This window comes from Pagrus major, chromosome 2 (assembly GCF_040436345.1).
Source record: "Pagrus major chromosome 2, Pma_NU_1.0".
In the NCBI taxonomy this organism is placed as follows: domain Eukaryota; kingdom Metazoa; phylum Chordata; class Actinopteri; order Spariformes; family Sparidae; genus Pagrus; species Pagrus major.
The window spans coordinates 5,726,463-5,743,464 of NC_133216.1; the positions used below are offsets into that span (position 1 = coordinate 5,726,463).

A 17,002-nucleotide genomic window follows, 5' to 3' on the forward strand; every position below is an offset into this window, starting at 1 on the left:
TGCAACTTTAGGCTGACACTGCCAATCAAACAGCAAAGACACAAAGCTGCAGCTGTTTTCTTTTTTCATTTTCAGAGATGTTTCACCAACATCCACAATTAGTTTTAATGTTTCCCAGCTGTGAGCACCCTCCAAAATCTACTATAATAGTATCCCAGCAAACACTTGTTGGACGGTGACGTTGGCCAAAAATGGTCCCCAATAACGGACGCCATTAACTGTGAGGCGGATGACCAGATGGTTATTCCACGTCCAATCATGGTTCAGCCAGAACTCTCTTAATAACTAGGAAATATTGATCATATTATTGCTATGACAAAATCACATGTTTTATTTATTTATGTATTTTGTTAAAAAAAGAGAACATGATGTCCACTCCATGTACAAAGACACCCTTTTTTAAACATAAAAAAAACATGTTTATTCCATTTAAGTATATCTACATGTGGATTATATCCCTGTGTCATAATTTTAATCCTTTTGTGTTTGATAGAACCAAAAGTCTTGATCCAAGCTGTCGCTGATTACACACCAGACGAGTTAGACCTCAGGTGAAGTAGAATACAGAGCAACAAGTTTATGAGGGGAAGAAGTAACAAAGGACGTTAAACCACGAGACTGGTTTTAGACTAAGTTGACTTATTATTCTCAATTATTGGATGTATGAGGATGATGAATGGACTGTGTGTACGTAAATATAGCAGAGTAGCTGAATAAGCCTGTTTGTTGCTGGGGCGTCCAGTTGACGTCACTCGCTGTGGAGCTATTTTTGAACCATACTGGGATGTTTTGATTGGACGTTTGAACATCGATCATACAGTGTCTCAGTGTTTGCTGGGATATTTTCACACTACACACTCAAACCTTCTCAGATGGATTTTTGGACGTGCCGACAGCGTTTTCTGCTTCTTTTCACCTGCCAGTAAAGGAAATCCACCAGGAGGACGTTACACACGTGCATCCTGCAACTGCTCCAGCCCTCTGCATGTTTGTACATCAAAGTGGTGCTGCCAAGGATTGAACACGGGTCTTCCCAGTTAGTATTTTGCCTCTTTGACCCGGACCAGTGATCTGATTCTCCTCACTAATCCACTCCATGTTGACATTTCAGTTTGTCTCTGATTCAACAGTAAAACCGCTGATTCAAATTCAAAACCCTTCTGTGAAATGAAATTAGACTTGAGTGATGCTTTTGTGATCTATATGACTCTTCTAATGAGGTCCTAATACAGTATAATTAATTATCACAGTATAACACATACAAGGATCATGTCTCAGATCAGACATATGCTGCGTATACCCAATAGGACTCACAGCGGCTGATTATAAGACATATACTTTCTAATATATATGCTTCAGCACGAGGTCAGTATTTATGCCAAAAATGACCCACTTACAATTATTTTACTTATTAAGAGGGAAATTAATTAGCGCCAGATTGGTAATTATGTTACGTGTTAGTGGCTTCGCTCGGAGAATGAGACATTTCTATATTTAGATGTTCAAGCACTCTCAGCTAATTGTACTGTAACCGGATTGCTGAAGGAAACTGTGTGACAGAGAAGATGGTGAGAAACACTCAGAAGAGAAATACTGTAAGTAGCCTCCTGTCATTGAATTGATATTTCACTGACTTCACAAGTCCAACTGATACAAAGTAAAACTACTTATCAAGTAAAAAAAAAATAGCTTATATAGCTGCATTAGAATAGAGGCGTCACGATTCTCGAAAATCCTTGATTTGCTGTAAACATTTTTATTTATTTTTTTATAGACTGACAACCTTGCCTTTGTAAGAAAAATTGCATCTGGCTTCCTCAGATCAACAGATGGTTTTCTGCCCTGACTACTGTCATTTACATTTTTCAAATTCTTCTTCAAAAAGCTTCATATTTTACAGCTCGGATTTATACTCGTGGCTTTTTGCAGGTCAGGGTTAGACAAGTTAGAATAATATTTCATCAAAATAAGATAAAGTTTCCAGAGATTCAAACAAAACAAAAAAAACAACCTTGGTGATTCAACACAACAAAAAGATGGAATTTAAGTTACCGAGTTTGGTTTTGTCAAACCCGTCCTGAGTAAATCCTCCAATGAAACAAATCAATAAATCATCTCAGACGCTGTTGGATTGTTACCAGTCAGTTGATGGTCTTCGTACGCACAGTGTAGGAGCAGCTGCAGGCTAACGGTGAGCAAGCTGTGTAGTCTTTGAAGTGTTTTTTTTTTTTTGACTCTGGACAGGCGAGTGTAGGCGGGGGGGAGGGAAAACTACGCTGGGAGAAACACCAACCCTGCTTTTGATTTCGATGATTGGAATTAAAAACTCATTCCGATCGATTTTTGATTTTAAGTTGTAACACCCTTAATTATAAATGTTCTGTAATTGTCTGACTTCTGATGTCAATTGAATAATGTATATTTAACTTTTTAACAATATTTTGCAGAAATCAGAGACAGAAATCAGGAAATTCTCAGAGTTTTGTGTCAGAGAGGACAAAAATACAAAATAAAAAAGAGGAAGAGGAGATAAGAAGTCGGATCTTACCTGGATGTCATCGGATGTCAAGTGTCCCTTCATGTCACTGTTCTTCTTTTTGGGCGGGGGAGGGGCCGGTTTGTGGGCAGGTGGGAGGTCGGTCCTGTTAAGAGAGTGAAAAGATAACATGACACTCAGCACAGTAAGGGATCGCCACTCTTTACGGCCCTCACCTTCTACAGCACTCTATAATGAGATGTCCTGCCTGCACTTGCCTTTTTCACTCTTTCGTTGGATTTTGATAGACCTCGTGTTGGTGGCTTTGTTGCGGCGGCAGCCATTCCCCCTGCCCTTTCAAAGGCTCTCGCTGGAGAGACACTGTGCTAATGAGAGTGGGCTGTAATTGGACACTGAGGTGAGGAGATGGGGATGGAGGGAGTATAGGGGGCAGGGAGAAGGGCATGTGTGAGTCAAGTCCTCAGGGTGGATTGAGCCTCATCCAGAGTGCCACGCGGACAAACACCCCGCCTGCTGCGCAGCGACTGTTTGTTTGACATGTCGTCCTGAGCCGTGACTCAGAGAGCTCGGCAGGCGGCTTCTGCTCTCCACTTTTCCCTGGATCCCTGCTACTAACATGCCCTAATCCCAAGGCGCTCACCCCACCCCTCTGTTGACACACCTGGGGAAGAACAAAGCCTCAACAGCTGAACACCTGTCCTCATTTACATGCCGCCATTAACAGAACAGCAAACAACTATTTTCTTCAAATCAACAATGAAGTTTTCACTGGCGCTAAAGGTCCGCTCCGGCACACAGTCGTTCATGTGATAATAAAAAGGAAAATTAAATCGTGAACAGGAAAGACAGCCGTAATTGAGAGCTTGATGTTGAACTCTTTTGAAGTGCATCCGGATAATTATTTCAGACAAGGAAGCAGAAGGGCTGTTGCTACAAAATCGTTACAAAGAAAACCCCTTCCCTCAAACATGCTGGCAGTCAGATGTCATCTGCCATCCTCTGACATGATATCAGGAGTGATCAAAGATAATGAAGTGGAGCACAGACACTGAGCTGTGTACCTACATGCATTATCTCCGGCTCCTCCCGCCTCCCATTCGCACTGGTTCACGTCCTTATTGAATAACATGACCTTTCCGCAAGGCCAAGCCGGCGTTTTAATGTGCAGAAAATTTGTGCATGAGTGCACCTCTTAACTCTTTCTTTCACGCTCATTATTTCCAGTCCGTATCACCTTGTCTCCAGACAGGGCTGCCGTGCCACTGCCAGATTCATGTGGCACCCTCTTCAGCCTGCCTGCAGCACAGAGGCACAGCAAACTCACAGAGAGGCAGCGTGCAGCACGCTCCCTCAGCTACAATAACCTCTTCCATCGCAGAGCCTTCAGAAGAGAAGCATCCATTTTCTCTCAGACAGATAATCACAAAGTCTTGTGGAAATGCGGTTTGCGCAGGTAAAGCGGCGTGCTCATTATAACGTGTTGTAATCTGTTGCTTTTGACTGACTGGAGTCTGATACAGGTGGAGACAAAATGTAAATTTCAGCCTCGATCAGCCCTGTGCATACACTGAAACACCAAATCATGACATTTCTTCAATGTGCTGAAACAAAAAAGCTGATGAAAACCTCGTGCACTGACCAAACTGACATTTTATTCTCAGAAAATGTGCCTTCAGCCAACATATTCTACAATGTTTACTGTGTTTTCATCCAAATCTTCATGTTGGAACGGATTTATTCAAGCAGGATGAAGTAATACCATGTTTATGTATGATGCAACATTTGCATTCCAATCCTACTGCATTTTTCAACATACATTTGATCCCATAGGTCCTCTGATTATTGCATCTCATTGCACATTATGTGAAGGATAGGTACTGTGTGGGGCCCCATACGCAGAGTGGGTTTATTAAATCTGACCAAACACGAGGAAACTCCCTCGTCTCATGACTTCCACCCCACAGTAACCACTTTCTCCCTGTCATAGCTCCCTTTTCTTGATTGAATTCAGCTCCATTTGTAATCGTGTTACGCACAAGCAGCAGCCTCAGGAGACTGTCAGTGTATAGACTGTCACTACTGGTTGACACTAAAGCAGGAAAACAGGGCGAAAAGCAGCATCGGTGTTTGATGAAGCGGCGTGTGTGCAGAGCGCAACAAACATACAGTGTGGCTGTGTGCTCAGGAACGTGCTCATGTAGCAAGACAAACATACAGTATGTCTGTGTGTGTGTGTGTGTGTGTGTGTGTGTGTGTGTGGTCAGTCACTCAGGTTGTGTCCCAGTTCCATACATCTAAAAACGACTAATCTTTAAAATATATATTTTCTGCTAGCATACAGGACATTAATATTTTACCGTCTTTTGTTGGCAGGAGCAGATAAAAATGCTCCGACATTAAACAAACTGTGTTGTTAATTATACTCCATGTTTGTTTGTGGAGATGTCCCTGAAGCGATCTCAACTCCATCCACAATTTGTTCTCATCTCTTCAGTTGTGAGTATTGAACATCAACAAGCACATTCAGCATGCATGCTGACATCTTTGAGGGAGCATGAAGGAGGATGTTGAACTCACAAATGTAACTGCTCAAGCCTGCTAACACAGTGATATCACTACAGGTCTGATGTGTCAAGTAACAAGAAGTCAGATCATCAGAAAAAACAACCTAAAGCAGCTTATTATGACTTGTATTTACTCTCACTTTAGGCAGTAACCTCTGTGTTAATTTACTGCTAATGCAAACTGAACAGGTCCTACTGCTCTGTTCCAGTTAAAAGCTTTTAACTGGGAAAGCACGAGTTGATGGAAATGCTGTGCAGTGTTCGGTGAGTATAGCACTTACCGCCATCGTTCATCAAAAATGTGTCTACAGAGCAAAACAGCTGGCATTTTTTGGCATTTTTTTGTCAGTGGGTCAGTTTTAAATATGTTGGAGTAGTTTAATTCAGTCTGTGGGAGTAGTTGAAAAAGAAAGAGCTGTTAGATGAACAGCTAAAGGCGACAGGCTGCACATCTACAACTTCTCAGTGAGATAATCAACTCCTTTTCCCTCAGTAACGTTATCATCTTATCAGGCATTTGTCCCTACTCTCATTACGTTATAAGTGAAATGTGACTCCTGCTACTTTGCTGCTGGCCCCGCTGCTGCACAGACGCCTGCAGTTTTTAGGGTCTGTCGCTTGTTTGCTGCAACAGTCGTGTTGTTTTAGGAACACTGATATGCTCTATGTCATTTGGGAGTCAGCGGCAATCAACCTATTTAGTTGTTTAGGTATGAGGATGAGTTGGGTATAACTCTGAGTGAATCAACTAAAATATTGTTATTTATTTTGTAGGAATATGTGTGTGGGCACAACTATGGCAAGTATAGAAGGTCAAAACTGAACCAGGCAGTCAGTCTGTAAACTGTTTTTACTGGTCCTCTTCTTTTCTTCCCAGTAAGTTTGGCTTGCAGGAAAGTTTCACAAGACCTGTGTGATTTTCTATCTGCTTGTGTTTTTTTCTCCATCTGATATTTTTTCAATTATGTCACCACATTGCCAGATCTCAGCAGGAAACTATGTGGGAATTATTATCAGTAAGAACGGCTAAACCTTGAAAAACAGATCCAAGTTGTAATAGACTTTTACAAAGAGAAAGCAACCGTTCCAAAGATTTAATACCAGATGTATTGTTTTTTGTTTGTCAAGTTGTTCCTGAAGCTGTCTGAACATTGTTTTCATGTGTTTTCATTAATTACAGCGGTGCCCTCCATTTCCTGAGCAATGAATCGTGGGGAATAAAATGTCAGTTGATTCAAAAATTACTCATTGCAGGCATGTGGACTGTTTTGCCGCTTCTCCGGTGTGAGCACATACACGCTCAGAGCTAACTTTAGACTTAGCACGTAGCACTTGGGACACAGATTGATCAGCACATGCAAAATGAGAATCTCACATGCACGTGACGAGATAATTGGAGCTGGAGGTGTGAATAAAAGTTCTTATTGTTTGAATAATACATTAGAAGAAAGCTTCACAGTAACAGCAGTCATTCAAGTAGCGGTTACTTCACAGGTGAATGGATTTTTTTGCCACAATAATACTGTAGCCTACAACGGCTCCAGCTGAATAATTAAAAGACTGCTTTCCCATTCAACGCTCGCTTTCAAGCTAAATACGATTAGCCTCTGATGTTAAATATATATTTATATACAGGCTGCCGTATATATGAGTCTTTCTTCTCGCTTCTTTTGAATGTCGTTGATTAGTACATGCAGCCTTTCGTGGAGCGAGCAGCTGTGGAGATGTGACCTTTTCACTGGCCCAAATTGCCACTGGGAATAAAAAGATGTTAAGTGCAAGTCAGCGTCAACCCAAATAAAGAGGGAGTAAGGGTTAAAGTGAGGGTTGATCAGCTGTGTGACATTAAATATGTATCAGTGTTGTTTTCCACTTTGCCATATGGTGAGTGAAATATTAATCACTTCAAATTTTGGTTTAATATTCTGCTTTTTCCCCCCAGATGCGCTAATTCTCTGGTTTGCACTTAACGTTTGCTCCATCCGTCATTAGTCAGCTGCAAATGCGACGATGCTCATCTCAGCTTGACCACCGTGTGTGCATCTCAGCTGTGTGATCACACACAGAGACATCCTCAGAGCTGAATGTGATGCAGGCACCATGTGGGCGTTGGCTTTGTGGGACGCAGACACTAATGAAAGCTGACAAGCACCACAAGCCTGTGGGGAGCAGAAAGCACTGGGCAGAGAACCATAAGCTACATTCAAGTTTGCACTGTTTCCTACTCAGACATCCACCTTGAAGACCTCGCTCCTCCTCGCTCTGTTGGCTACAAAAGGCTCAGGGCAGCTTAAGGGGAGATTTAAGGGGGATAGCGAGGGGAAAACATAACTAATCCTTAAACTGAGAAGAGTAATCTGTGAGGGAAGATTTACAGCCGAGAAAATGACTTTTACAATGCACTCACAAAAAAGTGACCTCTCTATTAGAAATTTTCACAACAATGAGGAGGTTTTGGAGCTGCAGATAATCAGAGTTAAGACGTCTCCTGCTTTCTGCTGCATGTGAGGGAGCGTGAAGTGTCGCATCCCCAGAAGCGTTCGGATTAAGGAGCCACCATATGACCACAGCCCCGCTCGTGGAAAACAAAGTGAAGTGTTTGAGCTGATCTTCGCTGCACTCATTGATTTCTGTTGATCACAATCTTATTTGGCAATTTAAATGCTAATGATACTTTTAATTGCGAGACGGGATAAATGTGATTTGATCTTTAGGAGGCAATTACTTTCATGCTTTGTCTCGCTCCAATCTTTTCAAAAGGCGGACAACAATTACTCTGCAGAGCTCAGCTGTTTCGTTTTTTTTCTTCTTTTCTCACAAGAGAAGAAAGAGCAAAACAAGAATGAAACAAAATGACTTGTTTTTTTTGTTCTTTGACAAGTTTATCAAAAACTATTTCTGCTGTTGGAGGAAGGCATTCGCTTCTTTGAACATTTAACTTTACAATTGTACACAGACGGTCAGTTTCCAAGCCTTCATGAACACCTCAGGCATGGATGCTAGATTACACACACTGCTATACAAAAAAAAACAAAAAAAAAACATGAAAATAAAGGTGATTGCTATAGACAGTTGCACTGCATGTATAACATTCTGTACAGAGAAACCAAGCACCATTTTTACTCATAAACATCAACAGTGAATGATTCGAATTCACAGCCAGTACAATAACAGTCCATGTTGAATGACTCAGACAGACAAGAAAGACAAGAAAGAACAATCCTACTTTGGTTACAGCTTAAAGCTAGAAGGTGTCCAACAATGAGTAACCATTTATCACATTTCAAAGGTCTCCACACAGCAACGGTGACAAGCACTGGTGACCGGTTTATAAATCAAAGGGTACACAAGAACAAATCATGTCTCTGCGAATCACTTCCCCCACTGTCATCTTTCAAGTTGTGCTATGAAGGAGACATCTATTTTTGTAACTGCAACATCCCATTTCTTTCACTTTGACTTCGCTGTCGAATTCATCAATAATTTCAAGTGTCCTCCAAAATCACAATGGTGCTACATTTCAGTCCAGGGAAAACCATTTCCAGCCCCTTCAGGTGGAAGAATTTACGCTTGAGAAGTAAAAAGTCTTCAAGTTGTTTATATTTCATCATCCTTTTCCATTCTGCATGTGATTCTTTTCAGATACTGTGGTAAATATGGCCAGGGAAGTTGGCATCAAAGTGATTTATACCAGCAAGTATTCGCAACTGTGTCAACACCAGCTGCACGTCAGGAGCGGCAGCGAGTGGATTCATTTTGCAAGGGGAACGGCGCCACGATTGGCAGTGCTTTCCGGCATTTTGGAGGTCATACATCACGCTCGGGCAAAAGACAGCGCGATGAACACATTATTCTGAGAACATCGCTTTTGACAATGCCCATCTATTTTGATAATCAGTTGACTATTGTGCCAGTGCAGCCTCTAAAGGGCCAGTGATTTATTAGGATTGACCAATTTTGAGTCACATCATGTGCTGCTTTGTGAGGGCAAACAGAGGCGTGACTGGCGGTGCAGTCAGGCATGTTATCAAATGCCCAGGCTTGATTAACGGCTCATCAACATGCAGAATTAAACAGTCTGGCTAAATGCTTCCCCTTTACCCTGACATCAGACACTCATATAAAACTATGAATCTCTCGCAGTGCTTCTCCACAGTAAAATAAAAAACCCCACACATTCTCTTGTAACTTCACTGCATTCACATATTTAAACATTTCAAAGAAAGTAAACAGTTTTTCTTCATAAGACACTGAACATGTTTGATGACAAGCCATAGGAAGAATGGACACAAATATTCATCTGGACAAATTTAAAAAGCTTTTTGAATCACATTTCACTACATTAAGCAGATGCATGCCGAGCTACGAGTAAGAAACAACAACAGTAACACAGCACTGACACGACTAGAACTCTTGTCATGCATATTTGACGACAATCATGCACATGAAAAGGAGGGGAAAGAGCAAGAGGTGGAGGGGGGGAGGCTGCACAATGTGGTCTGTTAACAAAGACATTATCAGTTGAGTTGTAGCTTATGTAAAACAAAGCCTCTGTAAGCTCACAGATTTCCCTCCGATTACAAATTTGATATGCGTGTTCAATCTCGTCAAAAAGTGTTCTGCTCTGTCCAAGCTCCCCGAATCTGATAAACTCTAAGTGGAGCTGGATATTTTTATCTTAAGACTTTTAATTAAGTTTGATTTATCTTGGCACTGTTTTTGGCAAGCTTAATTTTCATTCATACTTGTTTATCAAACTGCATCGCCGTTGTTTGATGGAGCTGGATGTGTTTTTTTTTTGTTTTTTTATTTTGTCATGCACCAAATAGAGACGTTTGAATTTCACTTCAGACGTCTCAATTTGTCGAGAGCTATCAAAAGACAGATAGAAACTCCTTCAATTCAAAGTTTTTTCAGACGTCAAGTCCAGTGTCTAATGAGTAGATCCTGTCGATTTGCTGCTCTCAGCGCTCACAATGGTGTGCTCAAGTATGTCACTTGCAGGCCACCATTACATGCAGGCAACAGAATAGAGGATCCAGGAGGACAGGGTTCAGCGGGGGATAGACTGGGGTCAGGTGCCTCTACTTTCCTTGTGGGGGACTCTGGCTTCTCTGGAGCCTGTGTCACACAACTATCAGCAACAGCAGCAACAGCAATGCTGAGGGAGGGGAGTGGGAAACAGAGAGCAGTTACTTTGGCATCAGAGTGAGAAAGAAAGATAGATTAGCAGGGAGGGAGAAAGAGACAGAAAGCAATGGGAGAGGTAAGAGTCTGTGTGCTTCATTTGTCTTAAAAAGCATTCCTGAGAGGGAGCAGCAGCGTGGTGTCTGGGTTCTCCGCTGGGCTCGGCGGTGGACCCGCGGAGCGCGGAGACGAGCAGCAGCAGAAGTCGCGCAGGCCAAAAAACCTGGCACAGCGTCACGTCGATGCTTGATGTTAGCATCGCTGCTTTGAATATCAAATCAATTACACGATTCTGGAGGGGGGGACCTCTAAAATAAGCATTGTAATCTCATCATGTGCGTTGATTAAAGGCTCATGTGCACCCTCAGCCAGATTCTGCACACCCCCAACCTCTGTTGTTTTGGTAATATTCCCAGGGAGGAAGATAGCCAACCCCTCCACACAGCAGCATCATTCCCACGGGGCTGTGCTGTGCATCTTGTATATCCAGTATAGCCAAGAGCCTCATGGAAACCCTGGCAACCATTGAGCTATCAGTCATGGCCAGGTGTTTTAGACAAAGGCAATTAGCGAGATTCAACTTGAATGCGTGTTCCCTTCTTCGTGGAAAACAGATTTCTTAAAAATTCTTCCTGAACAGATGGCAGAGACTTTTATCATCTTCAGAATAACACCGAAATATATTTTAGATTTTCACAGCTCTGTTGATTGTGCTTCCCTCAGCTGCATCCTCTGCAACTTCTGTTTTCCCCTCAGTGCACGGGCAGCAGCTGGCAATGTTCAGAATTGTCATGCCCCCCCGGTTTGCAGGCTGAACAAAATTACCTGGTTGGCCATCGGAGGGGAGGCAGGTGTAAATAAAGTAAGATACGCGATCCGTAAATCTGTCTCTAACAGCAGCCTGCCTGTCCTAATTTATGCACCCCAAGACATGCTATTTATTCTCAAACATTCTCAACTGTAATTTTTCAATTAGAACGATCTACAAACACTGATTCTGCACAGCTCAGACTTGAACTACCACTTCAGCGTCAGATTTGAGAGAAGTGGTGAAACTTTCTCAAGAGGAGACTGCAGCACATGCTCCGGCAATCAGTCCTGATTAAAAGTGTGTTAACGGGAAATGGGCACTATAGTCTACATTACAATTAAGCAGCCGCTTATTAGCTGCCTTTTTAATGATAATTATTGATTCTACTTGCAATAAAAAACAAAGATAAACTGTTTTTTTTTTCCTTTAGCGACCTATAGGAAAGGAGATTATTGGCTCTAAGAATGAATGACAAGGAGGCAGCGACATGTTCTCAGTGAGTTCTTCTGTCTCTGAACACATTAACTCCCACTAAAAAAGGTGTCTTGCCGGTTTCAAAGTGTTTCTCTCTCTTGGGCTGACAAGAGCGCACACCTAATCTTACCACCTGTCCAGCCCCCTGCAATATTCTCTGGCAGAGGCTCGGTACTCACAGGTCATTATCTGTCTCGGTGCGGGTCTTCTGCTGCCGCCGATGGACCATGAAAACAGTAACGGCCACGCCGATGATGAGACCAATGGCGACGACACCTCCAAGGATCCCGATAACACCACCTGGGGGACCCTGCGGCATTGGCTTCTCTGCAGACAAGAGAAGAAATAACAGTGTCATTGATGCTGCTGTGTTGAAGTTAAAAAACAGCAGTGAGGAAAAAAGAAACACTAATGTTATGTGTGTGACTGGCAGGAAATCCTTCTTAATAAATCACAAAAATCCTGGACATGCTTCAGCAGCTGGTTAAAAATATTTCCAAATGAGAGCAGCGGCGCATCCAAAAACAAGACAAAAACAATAGACTATTGTAAACGGAAAATTTTTAAAGGCCATTTGACATGACATTCGCCAGGCTTGAGGTTTTTTTATGTCATAAAACACATCCAAACGCTATTTTCAGAGACGTTCTTCAAGATGAGACCATTGTCCTGCTCACCCTGGCGCTGCATGAATACCACAGCGTTGTGGTCACTCAGCAGCTGCTGCTGCATTTCTAATGTGAAGCTCCATCAACTGTTCAAAAGGAGCCTAAATTGGCTCGGATTTGACAGTGAACTGAAATGCACTCTTAAGAGCACGACGAAACCATTATATTTCAAAGTCCGTGCCAGCAGGAGGTAATGAATGCAGAAAATATATTTCCCCGAGAAAAGATGAGTGTGGTTTCCAAAGTAAAACAGTTTATCTAATTGTGTGGAGAGCAAAGCGTGGAGAAGTTAGTTTACAAGTGACTCTCCACTGACACGCCGGGCTGAGGCACTAAACATTAGAGATGTTGTTGATGCTCAAGACTCAAGTCTGGTGATAAAACTCAGGCGATTAAAGGGAGAGTTCACCCCAAAATCAAAAATACACATTTGTCATTTTGCCTCTAGAGCTTTTCATCCATCTAGATTGTTTTGGTGTGAGTTGTAGAGTTCTGAAGATATCAGCTGCAGAGATGTCTGCCTTCTCTTGAATATAATGGAACAAGATGGCAAAAAAATAATAGATAAATAAATAAAAACACACCACGCAGAAGGAAGCATGCTTGTTTCTTGGATGTAAATGTTTATGGCGTCCTCCTCGGCTGAGCTGTACTGTTAGCGAGCTTAGTTATAGATGCGTGTTTCCTTCCGTGCAGTGATACGGAAAGAAAACAGTTACGTCATGAAACTGCTCACAGCAAGGTCTGTGGATTATCTGGAGTAACAAAGTCCTGATTTCTGGAAAGAGACACTCCTGTTGAGTTTTCCAAATGTATTTTTTGGCGTTTTGAGCACCACAAGCTGAGCGCCGTCTAGTTTCATTATATTCAATAGAAGGCAGACATCTTTAAAGCTGATATCTTCTGATATCTAAAACTCAAACCAAAACAATATAGATGGATAAATAGGCCTAGCACCACAGGTAAAAGGAAAAATAGGCGTTTTTGATTTTAGGGTGAACTGCCCCTTTGATTTTAAAAATGCACAGAGAATGCACAGGAAAACTAAAATTCAAGCCATTCATGCAACCTATTTTTTAAAGAGCTGCACCGGGCTATGATCATCTCCTACACTTAATTTTTTGAAAGTGTCCCTGAGAGCCGATCTCTGGAAGTGTCTCTGAGAGTTTTGAAGTGACTGTCAGAAGCAATCTGTGAGCAGAGAACATCTGAAGCCGGAAGAAGTATTGGAAAATAAATACTTTTTGATGCCGGCATGTGATTGTTTTAGCTTCGGATACATTGCAGGAAATGCGACGTGCTTTGAAACCGTCTCCTTTTCTTTGCGTAAGAGCTCGGCAATTTCATACTTTTACGTCAAGAGTCATCTGCATCATGAGCTCAGAATACATCAAAATGTAATTCATCTGTCGCCACACGGATAAAAGGCTAAATTACAGCAGGTCCCATGTGAACCTCTTTCACTGAGTCCCAGCTGATATCAGGTATTACTAAAATAGGACAGCCATCTCTCATAATGGAGCTTTTCTCCTGAAAGCAAACAGCACCGGCATCTGTTTTCTTCAACAAGGGCAGTTAAAGCCGTCCTTTATAAGACAGGCCAGGGACCAATCAATGGCTGCCTGCCTGTTGTGATGGGATACCACAAATTCTCACCATCTTCCACTTTGAAAAGGAAAGCCTATCTCCTGCCCTCATGATGTCTCCATTATTATCTGGCTGTCCCTCCCGGTAGTGACAGGACAAGGCCTCCCTCCCAGGGGGCCTCTTCTCAACAGCCCCTGCCTGCTTGCTTGATTCAGTGCCCATAATGATGGATACACAGAGGACCGCTTCACATAGGGCCGCACAATAGCAGGCGCGTTAACCCACCTTGTACCCAACACGCGGCGCCTCAAAGTCAGTGTCCATCAGATTGTCGTGTCACGCTGCGGCCGCCGCTCTAATTTTCTGTCATCTGATGCTTAAAAGTCACAACGTGTCAAATTTACACACCAAAGGGAGTAAATAGGTTTTCTTGTGAGCACATACACTCCCCTGCTTGTGATGCATTTTAATAAAAAGGCGGTAGCTTTGAAGACAGGGTGTAAATGTGATCTCGCCGTAGCATGGCAACAGATAAGCTAGAACTCCTACTGTTGTCGCGCTAATCGCACTACATAGTGAAAGCCAGTGGGCTGAATTTCATGGCCCTAATGCAAATGCCAGACACAATAGTCTGTTGTATAACACTAACACACAGAGGAGTAGACTGGATCCGGATGCAATTTCCCTGTTGTGCAGCCTTAGGCACTCAGCGCACAGGATTTAGACTGTCACCTCCCAACACATAAAGGTAGTGTGAGCCATCTGGCGTGCAGTCAGAACGCTTTGTCTGCTTCTTATAATGCTGGACGATCATCAAATATTCAAGCTTTCATTTCCAAACAAGGGTTTCGCATTAAAGCATCCCGATCACTACAATGTTCACATGTATGCACTGTTTTGTTTTTTTTTTGGTAAAATGATACTCTCTGCTGTGGATAGCGTTTTGAATTCTGTGGACGGCGTAGCAAAACGATTTGCGAGCTCGCAACGTTACTGCACCGTCGTACGATAACGCTGAGCCGGGATCATTTTATCACAAAAGCGAGAGCTAACCCTCTGCAGAAGTCAAGGCCTACAGTAAGTGCGGCGACAACACACCTTCAAATTCAATTAGTCTGAGTAAGATAGTGTAACTGTACCAGATAACTGCTGCTGGATGATTCAATTACTGCAGGGAATGTATTTTCAAGGACATGAATTACGGAGAGTTTGGGAACACGCCGGTTCGACTGTCAGGTTAAATTCTATTAAGTAGAAAAGTTTCAGTTCATCAGTGGAGGAGTGAAACTCAGTTAAATTACTTAAGTACTGAACTTTAATAGTAATTGAGTTTCCATTTTCTGCTACTTCCACTCTAGCAAACATTGTACTTTTTTACTCCATTACATTTATTTGATAACTTCAGTAACTAGTTACTTTGCACACTGCATGCTGCATCAGATTGGGTACTCTTTTAACGCTGAATTTATCCAAGTAAGTCTGACTTTGATGTGCTCACTTAAGTTTTCCCATGTGATGCTATTTTGTACTTCTACTCGACTATATTTTAGAGGCAAATATTGTAATTTGTACTCGGCTACATTCATTTCAAAGCTTTCATTACTTAAGGTCTAAGGACAGAGGATGTCGTTCACTGTACAGACTGTAAAGCCCACTGAGGCAATGTGATTGTGATTGTTGGGCTGTATGAATAAAACTGATTCGATCTGATTTGATTTTAGTTACTTTGCAGATTCAGATTGTTTTCATAAAATATAAATTACTTAATAAACTATGTTATATGTTTATAGATTAAGCAACCCAGTAGTACATAAAATAATTAAACTTAACTCAATAACAAATCAATTGTTATAATCCACTAAAATAACATGTAATATTCTGAAATGGGACATTCTGAGTATGATTTAAGTGCAGGATGTTTTCTTGTAACAGAGTATTTTTACACTGTAGAATTGCTACTGTTGGTCTAAGCCTGCCATTGGTCGACCATTTCAGTTGGCATTCTCCTCCCTCCCACTACCCGCTATACACCAACCTCTGAGTCAGCAACCTACATGCTGAAAATGGTAAGTAACCTGGTTGCCAACTTATAAACCAAGACAAGCTAGCAGCTGTTACCTTCTGTCAGGGTTTAGCCATTTCAAAGCCAGGGCCTACCCCCCATGAGCAGATGTTCCACCAAAGCAAGTTCCCCCCAACGCTATTTTGCAGAGGCACCGGGCTTAACATGGGTTGACTGGTTTAAAGTAACAGAAAAAAGCCAGAGTGTTTTTCCCCCCTATGATGATCGATTCAGCCAGACCTTTCTCCAGCCTTGACACAGCACTGTGGAGACTTCCTCCACCACTGCACTTCATATAATCTCAGGCCATAACACAAGAATTGTTGATGGCATAAATACACCCAATGTATTTTTTAAGGAAACACATTTTCAAAAAAGCAGTGCTCTGATGGAGCGAGCTCCTGCCGAATCCACCTCAAGGGCAGGACCTACTGAAGAATGAGAAGACAGGTCTGGAATCTGGAGTTCAAGTGCCCAGATGTCACCGGAGTTCAGGAAACATTAAGCGAACTGGCGAGCATGAGTCACTGACAAATATTTATGCCCAACCTTGGTTTGTGCTCAGCCTCACTGTGCACTGTGGCTCTAATCTTTAGACTCAAATTTCTGTTGTGTTGGTGTTCTCTGATGTCCGTGACGAGTCCTGTGAAAGTAACTTTTGGAAATTCCCCAGTGCTGCCCGCAACAGGCAGGACTACATGAAGAGGGCTTTGTCCTTGTTGTAGAATAAAGAGTGGATTGCCAACAGTAATAGCGATGGGGACCGAGTTACTGTATGCAGCAGCTCTCCACTTCCTGCTTTCACCGCGACCATATAATGAAATCAATCAGCTGTATTTTTTGTACTGATTTGGTTTAAAAATGCTATTCCATTCCAGGAAATAGCCTCTGTTCAACAGGAAATTATACATTGTATGTTTGTCAAGAGGACCAACTGCAGTTTATAAGAAATACGTAGCCTTTGTATTGTATATAGGTGGAGGTACAACCTTTTGTGCTTGTACTTTGCTATAGCACTTCTATTCCACACAACAGAGCCTGAATCTATGACTCAGACTGGGCTGAATAATGCAGAACTTGGTACATTTTGCTGTTAATAATAAAAACTTACTTAGATCTATTTTACTTTTTTTATTTTTTTATTTTTTTGTA

The 17,002-nt window shown here is 42.1% G+C and overlaps 1 protein-coding gene across 1 annotated transcript in view; it reads right to left on the reverse strand.

Moving 5' to 3' along the window:
• nectin1b (nectin cell adhesion molecule 1b) overlaps positions 1 to 17,002 on the reverse strand; it is a 165,018-nt gene that overhangs the window by 28,536 nt on the left and 119,480 nt on the right. The window contains exons 6-8 of the mRNA XM_073483120.1: positions 11,713 to 11,860; positions 10,157 to 10,222; positions 2,549 to 2,645 (exon numbers count right to left, since the gene is read on the reverse strand). Of these exons, the coding sequence (XP_073339221.1) occupies positions 2,549 to 2,645; positions 10,157 to 10,222; positions 11,713 to 11,860 (311 nt within the window). The remainder of the gene's footprint in view (positions 1 to 2,548; positions 2,646 to 10,156; positions 10,223 to 11,712; positions 11,861 to 17,002) is intronic.